The sequence below is a fragment of the Anser anser genome (assembly GCF_964211835.1).
Source record: "Anser anser genome assembly, chromosome: 1".
In the NCBI taxonomy this organism is placed as follows: Eukaryota; Metazoa; Chordata; class Aves; order Anseriformes; family Anatidae; genus Anser; species Anser anser.
The window spans coordinates 54,692,750-54,707,947 of record NC_139720.1 but is presented as its reverse complement, the minus strand read 5'-3'; the positions used below and the strand labels follow the sequence as shown (position 1 = coordinate 54,707,947).

Genomic DNA, 15,198 nt, shown 5'->3' with positions numbered 1-15,198 from the left:
CACGAGTTTTGGAAACGCTGGGGAGGAAAGGAAGTCTGTGAAGGGGGAATAATGCAGCCACCATCCAAAGCGTGTAGAGTTTAAACAGTCAAACCATAGCTCTAACTCCCTGATCAAAACTGATGGCAACTGTTGTGTTTGTTTTCTTCTTTTTCTCTTGGGCTGCCTGGGATTTTCCACATCAGAAAAGGAAACTGGATTTCCCCCCGGCCCAGATTTTCTGCCCTTCAGTCTGCCCGCTCCGGTCTCCATCCGCCAGTCACTCTTCACCCCGTTTGCCAGACCCCACTCCTTGTTTTCTCACATGTTCTTCTCGCAGAGCATTCTTCCTGCTCGCTGCCTGTGTCCCGCTCACCAGACCAAAGAAGTGCAGCTGCTTTGCCTGTGGGACTGCTTTCAGCCCCGCTGACAAGTGCGGACAGTGGCATGCCTTTTTACTACGGACAGCCTCACTAAGGAGAAATGGCAGCCATTCTGCTTGCTTTGATCTCATTAGTAATAAAGCACAAAGGGAGCCCTTTTGAACATGAGGGGAAAAGCTTGAGCTGAAACAGAAAATTAAACAGCGTACCCAATTAATTAGAACCACAGCAAAGCCGTAGAAACCAACCATATTAAATTACTATAGAGCCAAAACTTCCAGCAAAAAATAATAATTAAAAAACAAAACAAAAACAAACAAACAAAAAACAACCACGTGTTTCTGCTGTCCTAGTAAGAGCTTGAAATCGAAAGATAGATAGGAGCTTTCCCCAGCGTCAGTATTGGTCCTACATATGTGGTGTTACCAGATGGGCACAGCTTCCTTATTCCCCTTGTGCATGGGTACACACGTACCCACGGTTCTTGTGCAATAGGGAAGGAGCTGGCAGGTTTGTGCCCCAGCCCTTTTCTTTCTTCCAAGCCCGATTCTTCTGTTTGATGGGGCTGGGTGACATAAATTTGTACGTAAATGAACATTGCACATGGAAGTGTGGCTACCCTGGGAGCAATGAAAACTCCAGTGTACACTTCAACCTTGGCAAACGGAAGGAGAGAGTGCCCGTAGCAGTTACCCTGTGTCTCGATGTAAAATTCTAACGCTGTCCTCATGATGAAGGTGGAGCTGAGACAATAAAATACGGTAATTGCTTTTACATACCTATGCTTTAGTTTTTATTTAGGTTCAGTGAAAGGTGACTCAAAACTGTTTTGCGCAGGCTTCTACTGGTGTTGAGTATCGTGCCTCTGACCAAGTCGGTGGAATGGGGAGGTTAAAAGGTAAATAAAACCTCGCCTGAAGAGCTGCTTGACCTCTAGCCTCAGCATAACTGCTCCAGTCCTAGCCAATAATTCATATAAGCACACTGGTTTGTTTTCAGCACTGAAAGCACAAAGCAGGCATCTTCCTCTGCCAACACAGTAAAAAAGTGGGTAAAAAAAAGGGGGGGGGGGTAAAATAATACAATATCATTGAAAACATTTTCCTAATTGCCTTTTTTCCATTAAAAAAATCCCACATGTTAACATTGTTTTGCCAAAAATTGCAATATTTAAAATAGCTTCAAATAATGTTAATGAAGCATTGTTTTAATTTTGCCTCCAGGAAAAAACAAAACAAAATACTATTATAAATTGTTCTCCATTTAAGAACAACTGCCATCATATTGGTAACATTTTCCCTTTAGCTGTGGGCTGACGACCTTCTCTTTTCCCTTTTTCCTTCCAACAGTGTTATGTGAGCACAACAGCACAAGTCAAAACTTCTGCTAAGCATTTTGCCCAAGACATACATAAACTGCTTGTTACTATTGCAACTGTGTTTTTTTCGTGGGTATGGCACGTAAAAATAAGTCACGTCAAAATAAGCTTATTATGTTGGGAACAGTTACAGATGTAGACATGTCTGACTGAGACTTGACGCTCAGATCTTGAATGCTAGCAGTCATTAAAGATATGTTTTTAATCTATTTTTGCAAAGCAGGAATGTTAGCGTTAATCACCTGACCAATGTACAAATTTGAAAATTATATTTGACGTTATCTCCCTAATTTCCTCCTATTTCATTTAATTCTAGTATTCATTACTTCTCTTCTTCCTTACATTGCTCCTTTATGTTTGTTCTTTGATTTTATACCTGACCTAGAAAGAAAAAAAAAATAATTGGGTTGAAATCTTCTCTGTTTTAAATACAAATCCTTTTTTCCTATCCCCATTTTTATAGCTCCCAGGCATATGAAGTCTTACTTCCTCCCTCTCTTGCTTGCTCCCTGAAAATCTATGTGAAGGATGCACAAGAATGGTTGAGAAATACTCTCGCCATCCAGTTGAAGTAAAAGGAAATGCTGAATCCTTATCAAATATCTCTTCTGAAAGTAATTATTAGGATAAATACTTTTAAATAAGGATAATCGGTATTTTAAACAGCATCCAAATGTTTCCAAATATTTGTTTTATCCCTTTGGTACTTTGATGTCATATGCCTGCTGAATCTTCACTAAAGTCTTCTAGGAAAAGGATAGAGAAAAATGCAGCTTCCAAGGAAAAAAATAAGCAAGAGAATAACCTAATCAGCCTGTCTTCATATGTAACAAGAGAACATAAATTCTTTTATTACTTTTTCATGAATCATCTTTTTAACAACAGCCATCTTCTTTTCCAGTGCTGGCTGCATTTCAGTCATGGCTAAAGTACAGCATTATATCATATGTTAAATGCTGCATTTCATTCAAAAACACTTAAATGTAACATACAATAAAGAGCAGCAGCATATGCTTTACTGTGGCTTCCCTAAAGGTAACCTGCCTCTACTCGCAACACAGGTAACTGAACAGATGCTTGCTGTGACCACTAAATACCTGCTGCTTAAAAGACCTGAAGCAGAAAAAGAAAAACACAGTTAGCAAAGAGTATTTTTCAGTATCAATAGCTTTTAGAGACTGACTAGCCAGAGTTCATTCTGGTGCATTAATTTAAAAAAAGCTAGCAATCCTATAAAAAAGAGGTTGGAAATAATAAATCAGTGACAGATACAAAAAAAAAAAAAAAAGACTTCCAACTCAAAATATCGAGGTTACTTTTAGTGTTTTGTCCCCTTTCGTGCACTCAGAATTGTCCCAAGCAGGCAGCACTCTTGTTCTTGTTTGTTTGGAGAATCCCTTCATACAGCCTGTTCCTATACTGGATCTCTGTCAGATGCAGTATTATTTGTCCCTGATATCACAAGTAAATTTAATTTAAAAAAAGAAAAGGCCTTTTCACAGCATAAGGAGGAGAGGTCCTAATAGTCAAAATGTTGTGGAATTGACCCCAACATCTGCCTCAGGGCACACTCACTATGAGGTTTTACACCTTATGAGGTTTGCAGGCAGGGTCCCAGCCTGCTTCTGCAGAAGGCAAAGGGAGCGTGTCCACGTACTGCAGTGAGCACATTCCCCTGTGCTTCCATGGTCTTTCACATCACTCACCCCCCACAGAGGAAAGCTCTTCCAGAAGTCCTCACCCCAAAGCAGCCCAAGCTTTCCCAGCACCTGGCAATGCACCACAGCGGTAGTGTAATACTGACATCCAGTGGATGAAAAAATGCAGTTTCACTAGCCAACTCAGTCCCATTTTTGGACAGAAGCCGTGATTGGGTAGATGTGAAAAAAATAGCAAGAACTATTTTGTTGATATGTGTTAGGACTTTACGAGAGCCAGAAGCTAGCCCAGGAGCTGCGATTCCCCAAAATCCACAGGTGAACCTAGGTGGTCATCCGCTATATTCTCAGAAAAACCAACGAAATCTGCTTGCTTTCTACAGTTCACGTTTGTTCTGTAATGTGAAACAACAGGGGCAATGCAATGTGGTATCTTTTCCTCCACTGAAATGAAAGTTTCTGGTTTCCTAGGTTTGCGCAAAATAAATCACATTGCTTCACGTTGCTTTCCACGTCCTGCCATGCACGCTACAAAGCCCTGAGCAAAACATGTGATGAAAAAAAAAAACTGCAAAAGAAAACCTATAAGAGGAAAGGGAATCTAAACAGTAAAATGATATTTCACTTATGGCAAAAACAAGGTCAGTATCTTGGACATATCCTCCTCTCCAACACCTGCAACCTGTAGCCTTGGTGTTTTAGTGGCTTCTGCACACACCAAAAAAATGAATGTGGAAACAAAGGATACGGACAGTTCCTGCTCTGTGAATAAACACTGAGGAACAGACAAGATCTGCACCCCCAATTTATACCATTATTTCATATTGATTTATATAGTGACTTTTGCATTCCTTAAAGCACCACAGTTATATAGCATAGTTATATATACAGTATAAACATACAGAAGAAGCCAGTATAAAGGCTTCTTTGTATAAAAGGGTCTCTTTTCCCCATCCATCAATGTAAAATACCAACTGCTGTTACTGACTGGGGAAGCCATCAAAAGATTCATTGCGTTTACTGACTCGCGTGGCCAGAGTTCACGTGGACCTGGTCTGCTCTCCGTGCCAGCAGCACACATTGCTTTGCTCGCTCGCAGCTGTCCCTCCTGCGAGGACTAACTGAGCTGTGAAGGGCTCTACGTGTTTTCCAAGGCAGGCTGTGTTTTCCACTCAACATCTGTAGAGCAGTTCGGTAACATGACGGGCTCACCACTTCTCTCTAGTTGGCGGTTCAGCACCAAAACTGTATTTTCGGCTGCTCCTATATTCTGTTGATCAGGTTGTTGAACGGGATTCTCAGAGGGGACCAATGGGAAAACACTGCACTGGCACGCAGCCCTGGGTGAGGTCAGGACGTGACAGCCATTAAGGTAACAGCAGTCTGCAGAACTACCGGAGACCGAGACATGCAGATCGGCACGGACGTTGGTCCAGGGAAGGATGCCCCTCGTTTGTGTAAGGGCTGCACAGCTGGAGAAGGGCCTGGAACACAAGTCCTGTGAGGAGCGGCTGAGGGAACTGGGGGTGTTTAGTCTGGAGAAGGGGAGGCTCAGGGGAGATCTCATTGTTCTCTGCAACCACCTGAAAGGAAGCTGTGGGGAGCTGGGATCGGCCTCTTCTCCCAGGTAACTAGTGATAGGACTAGAGGGATTGGCCTCGAGTTGTGCCAGGGGAGGTTCAGGTTGGAAATGAGGAGACATTTCTGCTCAGAAGGAGCAGTCAGGCACTGGGACAGGTTGCCCAGGGAGGTGGTGGAGTCACCGTCCCTGGGGGTGTTTGAGGAAAGGTTGGGCGTGGTGCTTGGGGACATCGTTTAGTGGGTGACATTAGTGGCAGGGGGACAGCGGGACCAGATGATCTTGGAGGGCTTTTCCAACCCTGACGGCTCTGTGAGTCTCTTTATTCGGTGACTGCAGCCCCCGGGAGGCGCCGCCATGTCGCGCCCTCACTGGGCGCCTCGCGCTCCCCTACCCCGCCCCCCCCCAACGGCCACCACCGACGCCTCGCGGCCCCGTCACGTGCGCGACCGCCCGGGCCACGTGGGGCCCCGCCCGCCGCCCGCGCACCCTCACGCGGCCCGGCCCCGCCCGCTGCGCGGCCGGGAGCGGATTGACAGCTGGATCGGCCAATCAGCGGGCGGCTAGGCGGTCTCCCCGCCCCCCTCCCGCACGCGGCTGCTGTGTCATCCGGCGGGTGACAGCGGGGGCGGTCGCCAGTTGGCTGCGGGGGCGTAGACCTTCCACCAATAGCGTGGCGAGCCGCACGATTGACACTTTCCCCGACCAATAGCTGCGCCCGGTCGGGCGTGGCCGCGCAGGGAGGGGTGGGGCATAGGGTAAACGTCGTTTGTGGTCCGCGCAGTGTGGCGTTGTTGCCGCGGTCGCGCTCGTTATCGCATGTGCCCGTCACGGCCACCCCCTCCGACCGCGGGCGAGGGGAGGGGGCAGGTTGGCGCGGCCTCTCCCCCCCGCCTCGGCTGGGGCTGGCCCCAGCACCGCCACCGCGGGCCGCAGCTCGGTGGGCGGGCCTCCGCACCGCTGCGGCGTGACGGGCACCTCCCTCGGCCAATGGCGTGCCAGGGCGCAGGCCGCGAGCCAATCGGAAGCGCGGGAGGGCGGGGCAAGCAGGGGCGGGCGGGCGGGAGCCCCGTTTAAGGGGCCGATCTCGCGGCCAACTGGCGGGGTGCGAGGGGGGCGGGAGCCCGCAATGTCAATATGTGACAGGCACCGAGGGCAGCCAATCAGGGAGGTGGTAGTGATGAGGTTAGCCAATGAGAGGAGGTGGGGGGCGGGCGTTCCTCTTGATGGACGTGTGCCGCGGCTAATGGGCGGGGAGATCATCGGGGCTCTCCCCAATGGACAGCGTGCGATTGCGGAAAGGGGAGCGGAGGGGGAAGACGGGCAGGCGGGGCGGCCAATCAGCGCGGGGGTCGGCGGGGCGCCGTCCAATGGGCGGCGCGAGGGGCGGCGCGGGGGCGTGTCCCGGTGTGTTTGGGTTCGTGCTCCTCGGGGGAGGGAGACGGCGGCGAGGAAAGTTTTTTTTTTCTTTTTTTTTCCCTTTTTTTTTCTCCGTGTCCCGGCGGCGGGGGGGAGGGGGCGGCCCGCTCTCCGCAGCTCGCTCTCCTCTTTCTCTTCTCCCCCTCCGCGTCCCCCCCCCCCTCACGGCTTGGCGGCGCTCCCCGGGCGGAGCCGCCTCCCCCCCCCCCCCCGAGGCCCCGCGGAGAAGGGGGGGCTCCGCGCAGCTCCGCGCCTCAGCGGTGAGTGCGGGACGGGACCCGGCCCCCCCCCCCCCCTTCCCCCTTCCCTCAGGGCCCTTCCCGCCCGTGAGGGGCCGTTGGCGCCAACGGCGCGCGCGCCCCTTCCTCCCCCCTCCCCCCCCACCTCCCCTCAGGGCCCCTCAGAGGGAGGCGGGGAGCGGGGGGGGGGGGGGGCGGCCCGATCCCTTCGCAGCGCCCGGCCCGGGGCAGAACCGCCTCGGCTGCGCCCCGCCGCGGCCAGCGGTGCCCCCCCGCCTGCCTCCTCCCCCCCCCCCCTTCCTTCTCCTCCCCCCGGGGCTTGCGGGAGCTCCCGAGGCCGAGCGGGGCGTGCAAAGGGCTCCGTGAGCCCCCGGCGGGCTCCTTGGGGCCGGGGGGAAGCGAGGGTCTGGGGGACGTGGGGCCGGCGGTGGCTGTGCGGGACGTGATGCTGCTGCTTGGGGGGTGGGAGGAGGGGCTGCGCTCAGAGGTGTGTCCCAGGCGCGCAGGGAGGTTGAAAAATAAAAAAAAAAAACTTCTCCGAGCTGTCGGTGGCAAAACAAACGAATGGTTGTGTCTGGGGACGCCTCGCCGGCCGTGGGTAACGCCGCTTGCAGCCCTGGTATCTTGCGAGGCGAAATCTGCTTTATGAAAAGGCGTGTAGGAGTTGCTGCTGCTGCTGCGGGATGTAGCGGGAAGTTTTGGGATAAAACCCAGCTCCAGCAAAGTGTTTTCTTAGCTAGAGTAGATAAGGCTAATGCTGTAAGCCGTAGTTCGTTTTTTCCCGTGTTTTTTTTCCATGTTAGACTAACCTTTATATTTGTTTTGATAACCCTTCAGAGAGCCTGCTTGGCGCCTTTACAGTTAACTTGTTTCGTACTTTTCTTTTACACTCCATCGTTATTATTATTTTAACCACGACTTGTTAGGTTTCAGTGTTTCATCCTCCGTAAAACCCGTGAATCTTAGTGAGAAGTAGCAGGTAGACCTTTGCAGTTTGTATAGCTCCATATTTAAAAGACACATTTTACTCACTAGTTTCCTGTAACACTGCTAGTCAGATGAATCGGAGTTTAGTTTTCTGGTACAAGTGTAGTATGTGTAACAGCTTTGATTCTCAGAGTCTTTAAACACTTAAACAAATTCAAACAGCTTTGTATAAAGCTCGTCTATACCGGAGTTGCTCAGCAATTTCACCTCTCTTGTCGTGGCTGTAATGGCTCAGGTTCCTTGGAGCATGCATGCTGTTGAGAAGCTAAGTCAATGTCCTGATCTGCTGCAGCATCTGAGGTCTTGAACTTAACGGTTAGGTCAACGTTTCTGTACGTGATCCATGATTATCGTTGGGGCTGCCATGTAGATGTACTTCGGGAGTGCTTTAAGGTGACTTTTCACGTGCTCACAGCTAACTCAGTTATGGGTAAAGTTAGTCAATTCTGCAGTGAAGAAATAAATCGCCTCGCGAAAAGCTGAGGCTGCAGAAGGGAGCGTGGGACCCTGTGAGGAAGCAAGTGCGTGTTAGCTTTTCTGCTCTGAAGTTCTGGTGGCAGCAAGGTGCAAGCAGATCTTACGCTGTAGAAACTAGGTGAGGTTGGTGTCATACCTTGTACTGTCATCTGGGCTAGCTATATTGCACGTGGAATTGTATACTGACAGTGTTTATGTAAAACTGTGTGTATATAACCAACTAGCACAGAATTGCTAATTGGTAAGATTCTAACATGCATGCTTCTCTTGTCAACTTGATCCTGAAGGTTTGTTTCCTTATAATGCTGTTATCAGGCTGCTTACTAAAGGGACTCTCTTCATTCCGGTAGTGTGGAAGTACTGGGAAAAACTGTAACTATAGTTTACGAAACTGCCAGCATCTCCTGGTTAGATGGGCATATGAATTGATGTGTTACTGCAGCTTCTGTGTAGCTGCAAATTAAGCTGAAAATCTGAGCCTTCATCTTAAAAAAACAAGGTTTTACTAGCTCAAATATTAGGAAAGAAGAATCTTTAAAGCATGAATCAAAAAAGCGTCGTCTGCCAGAGATTATGTGACTGAATATTCCAATAAAACACTTGAGTTAGAATGCGTGTCGTGGCTTCGCTTGGTGATGAGCGTTTGATCATTAAAACTTGATAGAGTATAGAGCTGATTCACGTTGTGGGATAACTTGACGAGGAGGGATCTTCAGGAGAGAATTTTGCAGAGTTACAAAATACTATACTGTGCCTTAGATTTGCTTTCTCTTACAGGTACTAGAAAATAGAAATAAATTGTTTTGTAGAAATAATGCATAACACGTATCATATATAGAGATAGCTGCACCCAGAACGATGGAACGAATTAGAGTACTGCTGTAGAAAAAGTCATTTGAAAATAAGTTCAAATGGGTTTTCTTCTCCTGGCTTTTGATTTTATTTTTTCAGCAAGACTTGTGTGTTTCTGCTTACAGAAAAGATTGGATTTACAATTAGGCTTTATGAACTGAAGAGCATAGAAAAAGTATTTGGAGCTTAGTTATTGATTTGAAAAAGTTTATTAATAGTTATTAATACCTAATGGTTCAGTTACTTTATACACCATTTTCTGCAGAGTGCTTGGATGCAAAATCTCTTGTCCTAGTCACTTACTGCCATTATCTTTCTTAATTTCCCTCAGAATGTCTTCTTATGCATAGATATCGTCTAGCTTGTGCATTAGGAACGATCAACGGTCATTCTCCAGCTTATTTGCAGTGATGTTCCTCAGTAATTGCTCTAATGCTGTGTTAGGTTCACAAATTCTGTCTGTCCCAAAGATTTACAAATTCTGCAGTACTTCTACTTAGAACGTACCTTACATCTTGCAGTTACCAAAATTACTATTAGTTGTTATTTTTTCACTCAGCCTTTTTTTTACGTGTAAGTTTGGGATCAGTAAATCTGTCACTGTAAAGAGCTGGCATTTTGTGTCTTCATATGCTAAATTAAGTGCATTTAGTGCATAGATAAAAGAGGAAATACCTGATACTAGGAAATATTTACCTTGACTTTTGTTTAACGTAAAAACTTTGTTACCTCAGTGCTTGTAATACGTGTGCTTGAATTATCTTTGGAAATGCTTTTAATTATCTTCGTGTTGTTTTTTTGTTGTTGTTTGTTTTGTTTTAGTGCAACATTTTACAAGTATTATGTCTATCTTGGGGAAAGAATAGGAAGAAGATGTCAGTCTTGTGTTCTGTTAGTAAGAACTTAACCACAGATATGTGGAGCAATTAGTGGCATATATTTCTAACTGTTCAAGCAGATGTGGTAGAACAAGATTTCTGGATTCTTGCTGATAATCTTGCTTAGCTTAACGTTTACTGTCTTTTCTCCCTTTTTAAATAAAATATGTACAATAAATTTGTTTGTTCTTTCAGATCGTAGTGTGTGGGATAGGGACTGAAGAATCACTCCTAATTTCTTGTTAATGCAAAGTAAACTTTCTGCTACCGTCTGCTTGTAAAAATAGGGGCGCTGTTTGGTCCTTGAGCCAGCTGTCACTGTCAGACAAGGAGCTGCCAGTTGGTATTTCTGCTTGAGTTGACCAGGGTAATAGTAATCAGGGTATTCTGGTTCCTCTTCCCTGTCACTTTCAGCGGACAGTAAAACTCTTACGTTTCCTCAGATTGCTTTGCTTTACTCTTCATGAGTTCTTTTTTTCGCACAAAATAGCGAAAGCTTCTACTTGCTTACTTCTTTGAAGAAAAAGTATGTTTTACTATAAAGAGTTGACATTTCTTTTACTCCTGTGGAGCAGTAGGCAATAAGTATATTGAATAAATTTTCCCTTGCCCTTCAGGTAGCGGTAAGAAGGAGAGGGTGTTTTTGCACTTACGGTTTGCATGTTGTAGGGGAACGTTCTGAGGTTTTCAAGTTTTCATCAGTGTAAGGACTGTGGTTGGAGTTTGGATGTTCTCCGTGTTTACCATGTAGTGAGCTATGGAGATGACCTTTTCCAGTTTCAGCTAGGCAGTACGGATTGCGTTTCTTGGCCTTGCCAGCTTCTGAAATCAGATATCTTCCGTCTATTTCCTGATTTAATGCGTGTGGATTAGAAAAAAGTACAACGGTTCCATGAAAAATCCAAAAAGAAAAATATTTCATCTGGGACTGTCAGCATTTAATTAAAAATATATATGTTTAAAAGGCTGACATACGTCTAAAAGTAGCTCTTAGTTTAGCTTTCGTGTTTTCTGAGAACACTTTTTGACGAGAGAAATGGGAGGTATGGTAAGGCAGTGTTCATGCTGCATGCTATAGGGCACTGGTCAAAATAAATGGGTAAAGTATAAACTCATAGTCAACGTATTTTGACCCTCTAGGCAGAACATTGAAGGCTGAAAAGCTAATTAGCGGATGAAAGGATAAGAAGCAAAGTTGCAAAACAAAGGGTTGATAATTTAAAATAGCCTGTCAGAGGATTAGGCAAAAGGCAATACAATAATATTGTTTTGCATGAGGAGAAACCCTTTAAACTGTTAAATGAGTGGCAAAAGAAATAACCCAGTATATGTTTTTACTTGCATTTAATTTCTAAAATGTCATCTTAGTTCTTGACAGTGCAATGAAAAATACCATCAGGAAAAACTACCTGACAGCATTTTTTTCAGTCAGCTTCAGTTTTTTGGCAGCAGGACCATCCTGCTGTAGGAGAAATGGCTTCTTTTGTGCTGTTGGATTTGGTAGCGGTCTACAAAGAACATTGTTTTTGCATCCACTGATAACTTCTGTGAGTTTCGAGGTTTTCAGATTCTTTTATGCTGGTTGAAAATGGTTTTTCCTGTTTCTCTCATCGTCTTGTATCCTGGCATAGTATTTTTGTCCTATTCAAGTCTCTCTTTTCGTACAGGAAACATTGATTGTGCCTTGCTGTTTGTTGCTGCGTTTGTCACGTAGCAGAAATAGACAGGTTTCACAAGTGAAATTATACGTACGATTTCTAAATCAAGAAGCTGAATGTTTTGCGAAGTCCTATGCCAGCATTCTTGTTTTAAGACTGGTTTATGAAGTCTGTGCGTTACCAGAACAGACAATCCCCGGGATGCTCTACAGCAGTCCTCACCGACCTCCCTGGCCCTGTGACCTCTGCAAAAGCCTGGTGGCTCTTGTGCGTTCATGGTAGGAATTGGGTTCACCTTGAGGAGAGGGACGTAACCCTCCTGAGGCCCGCCAGCCCACTGTGCGTGCAACGTGCTCTGGCCCTGGGCGATCCACCAGTGTTAGCAGCAGTCCGTCTTCGCTTGCTGCTGCTTGCAGCTGAGAGACGTAAATTACCCAGCAACCCTGTGTCAGCACGCGCTGCTCACACGCTTAGGAGCTGTGTGCGGCTGAGGAGACACGGGCCATCCAGCGCTTTGCTGTTTGCTTGAAAACCTTTTACTTTTTTTTTTTTAAAGATCCTTAAAAATAATCTGATTTACTTTTTCTGGAGATAATTAAAATGCCACAGAGTACATTTCATTTTTCTTGCTGCAGCTGACAGTAGAATCTGCTTTTTCACACAGCAGTACCATAACTTAGTTTTTCCAGAAGTTAGGTTATGTGGGAGATTGAGTCACCTATGCATTCATTTCCTTTACTAATACGAGGACGCGCTATGTCAAACGTCACAGGTTTCTGTTGTTTGCAGTGTCTTAAAATACTGTAAGTTAATGTTAGTACATGCAAAAGCTAGCTTGAGAACTGGTGTCTTTAATACAAACTTAGGGTATAAAGTAGTTTATAAATTTTTGTTTCTGAGATAGAGGAATGTTGTGTGTCCGTTTGCCCCAGTTTCTTACAGGTAAAGACACACAATTCACTCCAAATTGTGATCCATCCATAACTTGAGGCAGCTGAAAATTACTTTAAGAAAGTAAGCCCATAGACTTGCATGAAACGGTTGCTTTAGGACATTGTCAGCTACTTTACAGACTTGAGTACCTCTTTTTGAGACCCTCTCTAGGATTATTCAGCATTGAGGTTTTTCTGGGATGTGTGTGTGATTATAACGGTATTGTTACACTGCTCTGAACGTAGCAGTTTAACTGCGGTTAGAAGATGGAAAATTCTGAAATTTGTATTAGGGTTTCTTGTTTCATTTTTTAAGCTGAACTTAAGCTGCTCCTAAAAAAGAAGCTAAATAGAGAGAACTTTTGCACAAATGTGTGTCCACACAGGAAGTTTTACAGTCATTGTAATTCAAATTCACATTCTTTCTGTGTGTAATCGGGGTCTCAGAAGAACTTTGTTTTCTAACTAGTTTTCTATCTTTTTATGTTAAATGGCTAAGGTTCTGCTTTAGGAGATTTTTATTGCATTGTACTAGATGTGAACACTTGAAATTAAAAGCATAGATGAGTCTTTTGGTGAGGAGAATAAGAATGAAAGGGAATCAAGCCACGGCACTAGCTTATCCATTTGTCACAGACCATTTTTCATTTCTGAAAACTTTCTTAGATTAGAATTTTTTCAAGATCAATGCTGTCTTTGTATTAGTATTGCACCACCCATCAGATGAAGCATCTTTATTGTAGTGGTTTAAAATAAGCACAGTTGCTGTTACCTGCAATAACAATACCAGAAGTTATATGCTCTGTGTTTCCTGAGCACTTAAAACCAAAGTGGGATACTGAAATGTATCTTGAGGTGTTGGGGTTTCTTTTGGTGGGGTTGTTTTGCTTTTATACAGCTGTGGTTTTTTGCTTGGATGAATGTTTGGCTGCTTTGGGAGCTGTTCATCTGCTTTATGTGGCTGGTGTGACAGCATGAAGAACACATACAGATTTTAGTTACTTTGTCAGAGGTTTTATTATATTTAGTAAAAGGTTAGAAGAATGGTACTTAGATTTCTGATGACACTCACTTTGCTGAGTGAGACTTGAAAGGAGAAAAGCATTCTTTACTGCACAGCTCAGCTTTTTCACTTGCTTTTAAAACTATGTAGTTTGAGTAAATTAACATTCCATAACCTTCTTTGTTCAACCTTTTTAACTTTTGGAGTACCCAGAGAAGCAAGCCAAAGTGACCAAATAACCTTCTCTCTTGTTGGAAGTAACTCCTTTGGTTCTTTAATAACCAAAGGCCAGACTTCTTTCTTTTCCCCGTCCTTGGCAATTCATGTATTGCAGAAAATACGTTCAAGTTGAGAGAGTCTTACTTGGATGAAAAAGGTAACTTAGCGCATGGAGAAACGTCTTAAACAAAAGGTGCAAGTCCCATTGTATCAAATACTTTTGGCTAATAAACAATGGAAAATGCTCCTGACTGCATAAGGTAACGGTGGCCTTGGGACAAGAATACAATGACATACTTGGCCTGTTCTGTCACAGGTCTAACCCTATGCTTACCCAGTGCTGGGGAGTGTTACTTGTACCAGTTTGGGTAATGAGGCAAACTGGTAGTGTCTTGTGCATGAACACTGTATGTCAGCTTGACTTGCCCCTGCCTCATCTGTGTGAAGGGGACTAGCTGTGTAAACTAAACTTTATTTCTGTTTTAGTAAGCTTTAACTCAAAAAAAAAAAAAAAAAACAAAAAAACAAACAGTTGGGAATTCATATTACTACATTTCCAGATTAAATAAATGATGAACACAGAATAGTATCTAAAAGTGAAAAACATTCAAGCCTAGAAGCAAATTTTTAAAGAGTTACGTTTTCAGGTACGATGGGGCAGCTCTACTGTGCAGATCAATTGTCATGTATTGGAAGCAGGTAGCCAAAAGTAGGCTTGAATCCTTCTGACTGTAATAATGAACACTGGCTACTTGTCTTTTAAATGCCACTTTTAGAGGAAATTAGATGCAAATGTTGAAGAACTACTTTGTGCCACCCCCAGAAGACTGAAGATTTAGTACTCTTGCGCATGCCTCAGGAGGACCAAAACTCTTTGTACAAATAGTTCCACATTCAGTAATTCTAACTGAGCACGTTTATTTGAGCTTGCATTGTGGAAGACTAGGATTGTATCACTAATAACGTTACATTCTTTTAAAACAAGTAATAAAAATCAAAGAAATGAGGCAAAACTTCATTTTTTAAGAAGTTTGAAATAACATTGTTAAATACGCAGCAGATTTTTTGAAAATTAGCTTCCTGTCCCTTTCTTAGGTGCCTAAATAGCTGAAAAGTACAATTCAGGCTGATGTCAAGCTGTAAATACTGATGAAGCTGAACTTGGCAGCTGGTTACATTGCAAGTTGGTGTTTACAATTGTAGTTTAGAATTATTTGCTTTACAACTTAGTATTTCTTTTCTTCTTTGACATAGTAGTGTTAAGATCTGAAACTTTTCTGCATATATAATAATCATATTAGTAGGAAGTCAAATAAAATGCCTTTGTGTAAAACCAAAATCTCAGTTACTAATGATTTAGAAATATGTTTAAGTATGGCACGTTCATTTGGAAAATTTCAAGGTGTAAACAAGCAAAGACCTAAAATAAATGTAAAATAAGAGCAAATTGTGACTTAGTATTCATTCTCAACACATGCACATAGCCCGGCCCTCCTCCTGGCCCTGCCTCAGCCCAACGTGGTGATAAACGTCTGCCCAAAGCAGCGCTGCGGGGTG

At 44.4% G+C, this 15,198-nt stretch overlaps 1 protein-coding gene across 14 annotated transcripts in view; it reads left to right on the top strand.

Annotated features, from left to right (window-relative positions):
* Window positions 1–6,091: 6,091 nt before the first annotated feature.
* TNRC6B (trinucleotide repeat containing adaptor 6B) overlaps window positions 6,092–15,198 on the top strand; it is a 145,089-nt gene continuing 135,982 nt past the window's right edge. For 7 of the 14 annotated variants that reach the window (XM_083835309.1, XM_083835306.1, XM_083835301.1 and 4 more), the window contains exon 1: window positions 6,534–6,656. Coding sequence is in view for 3 of the 14 variants with exons in the window: in XM_083835321.1 (XP_083691447.1) it covers window positions 6,107–6,656 (550 nt within the window). In the remaining 11 variants the exon portion in view is untranslated. Of the gene's footprint in view, window positions 6,657–7,184; window positions 7,234–15,198 lie in introns of those variants that run through there. The other 7 variants (XM_083835321.1, XM_083835311.1, XM_083835314.1 and 4 more) reach the window with 5 other exon arrangements.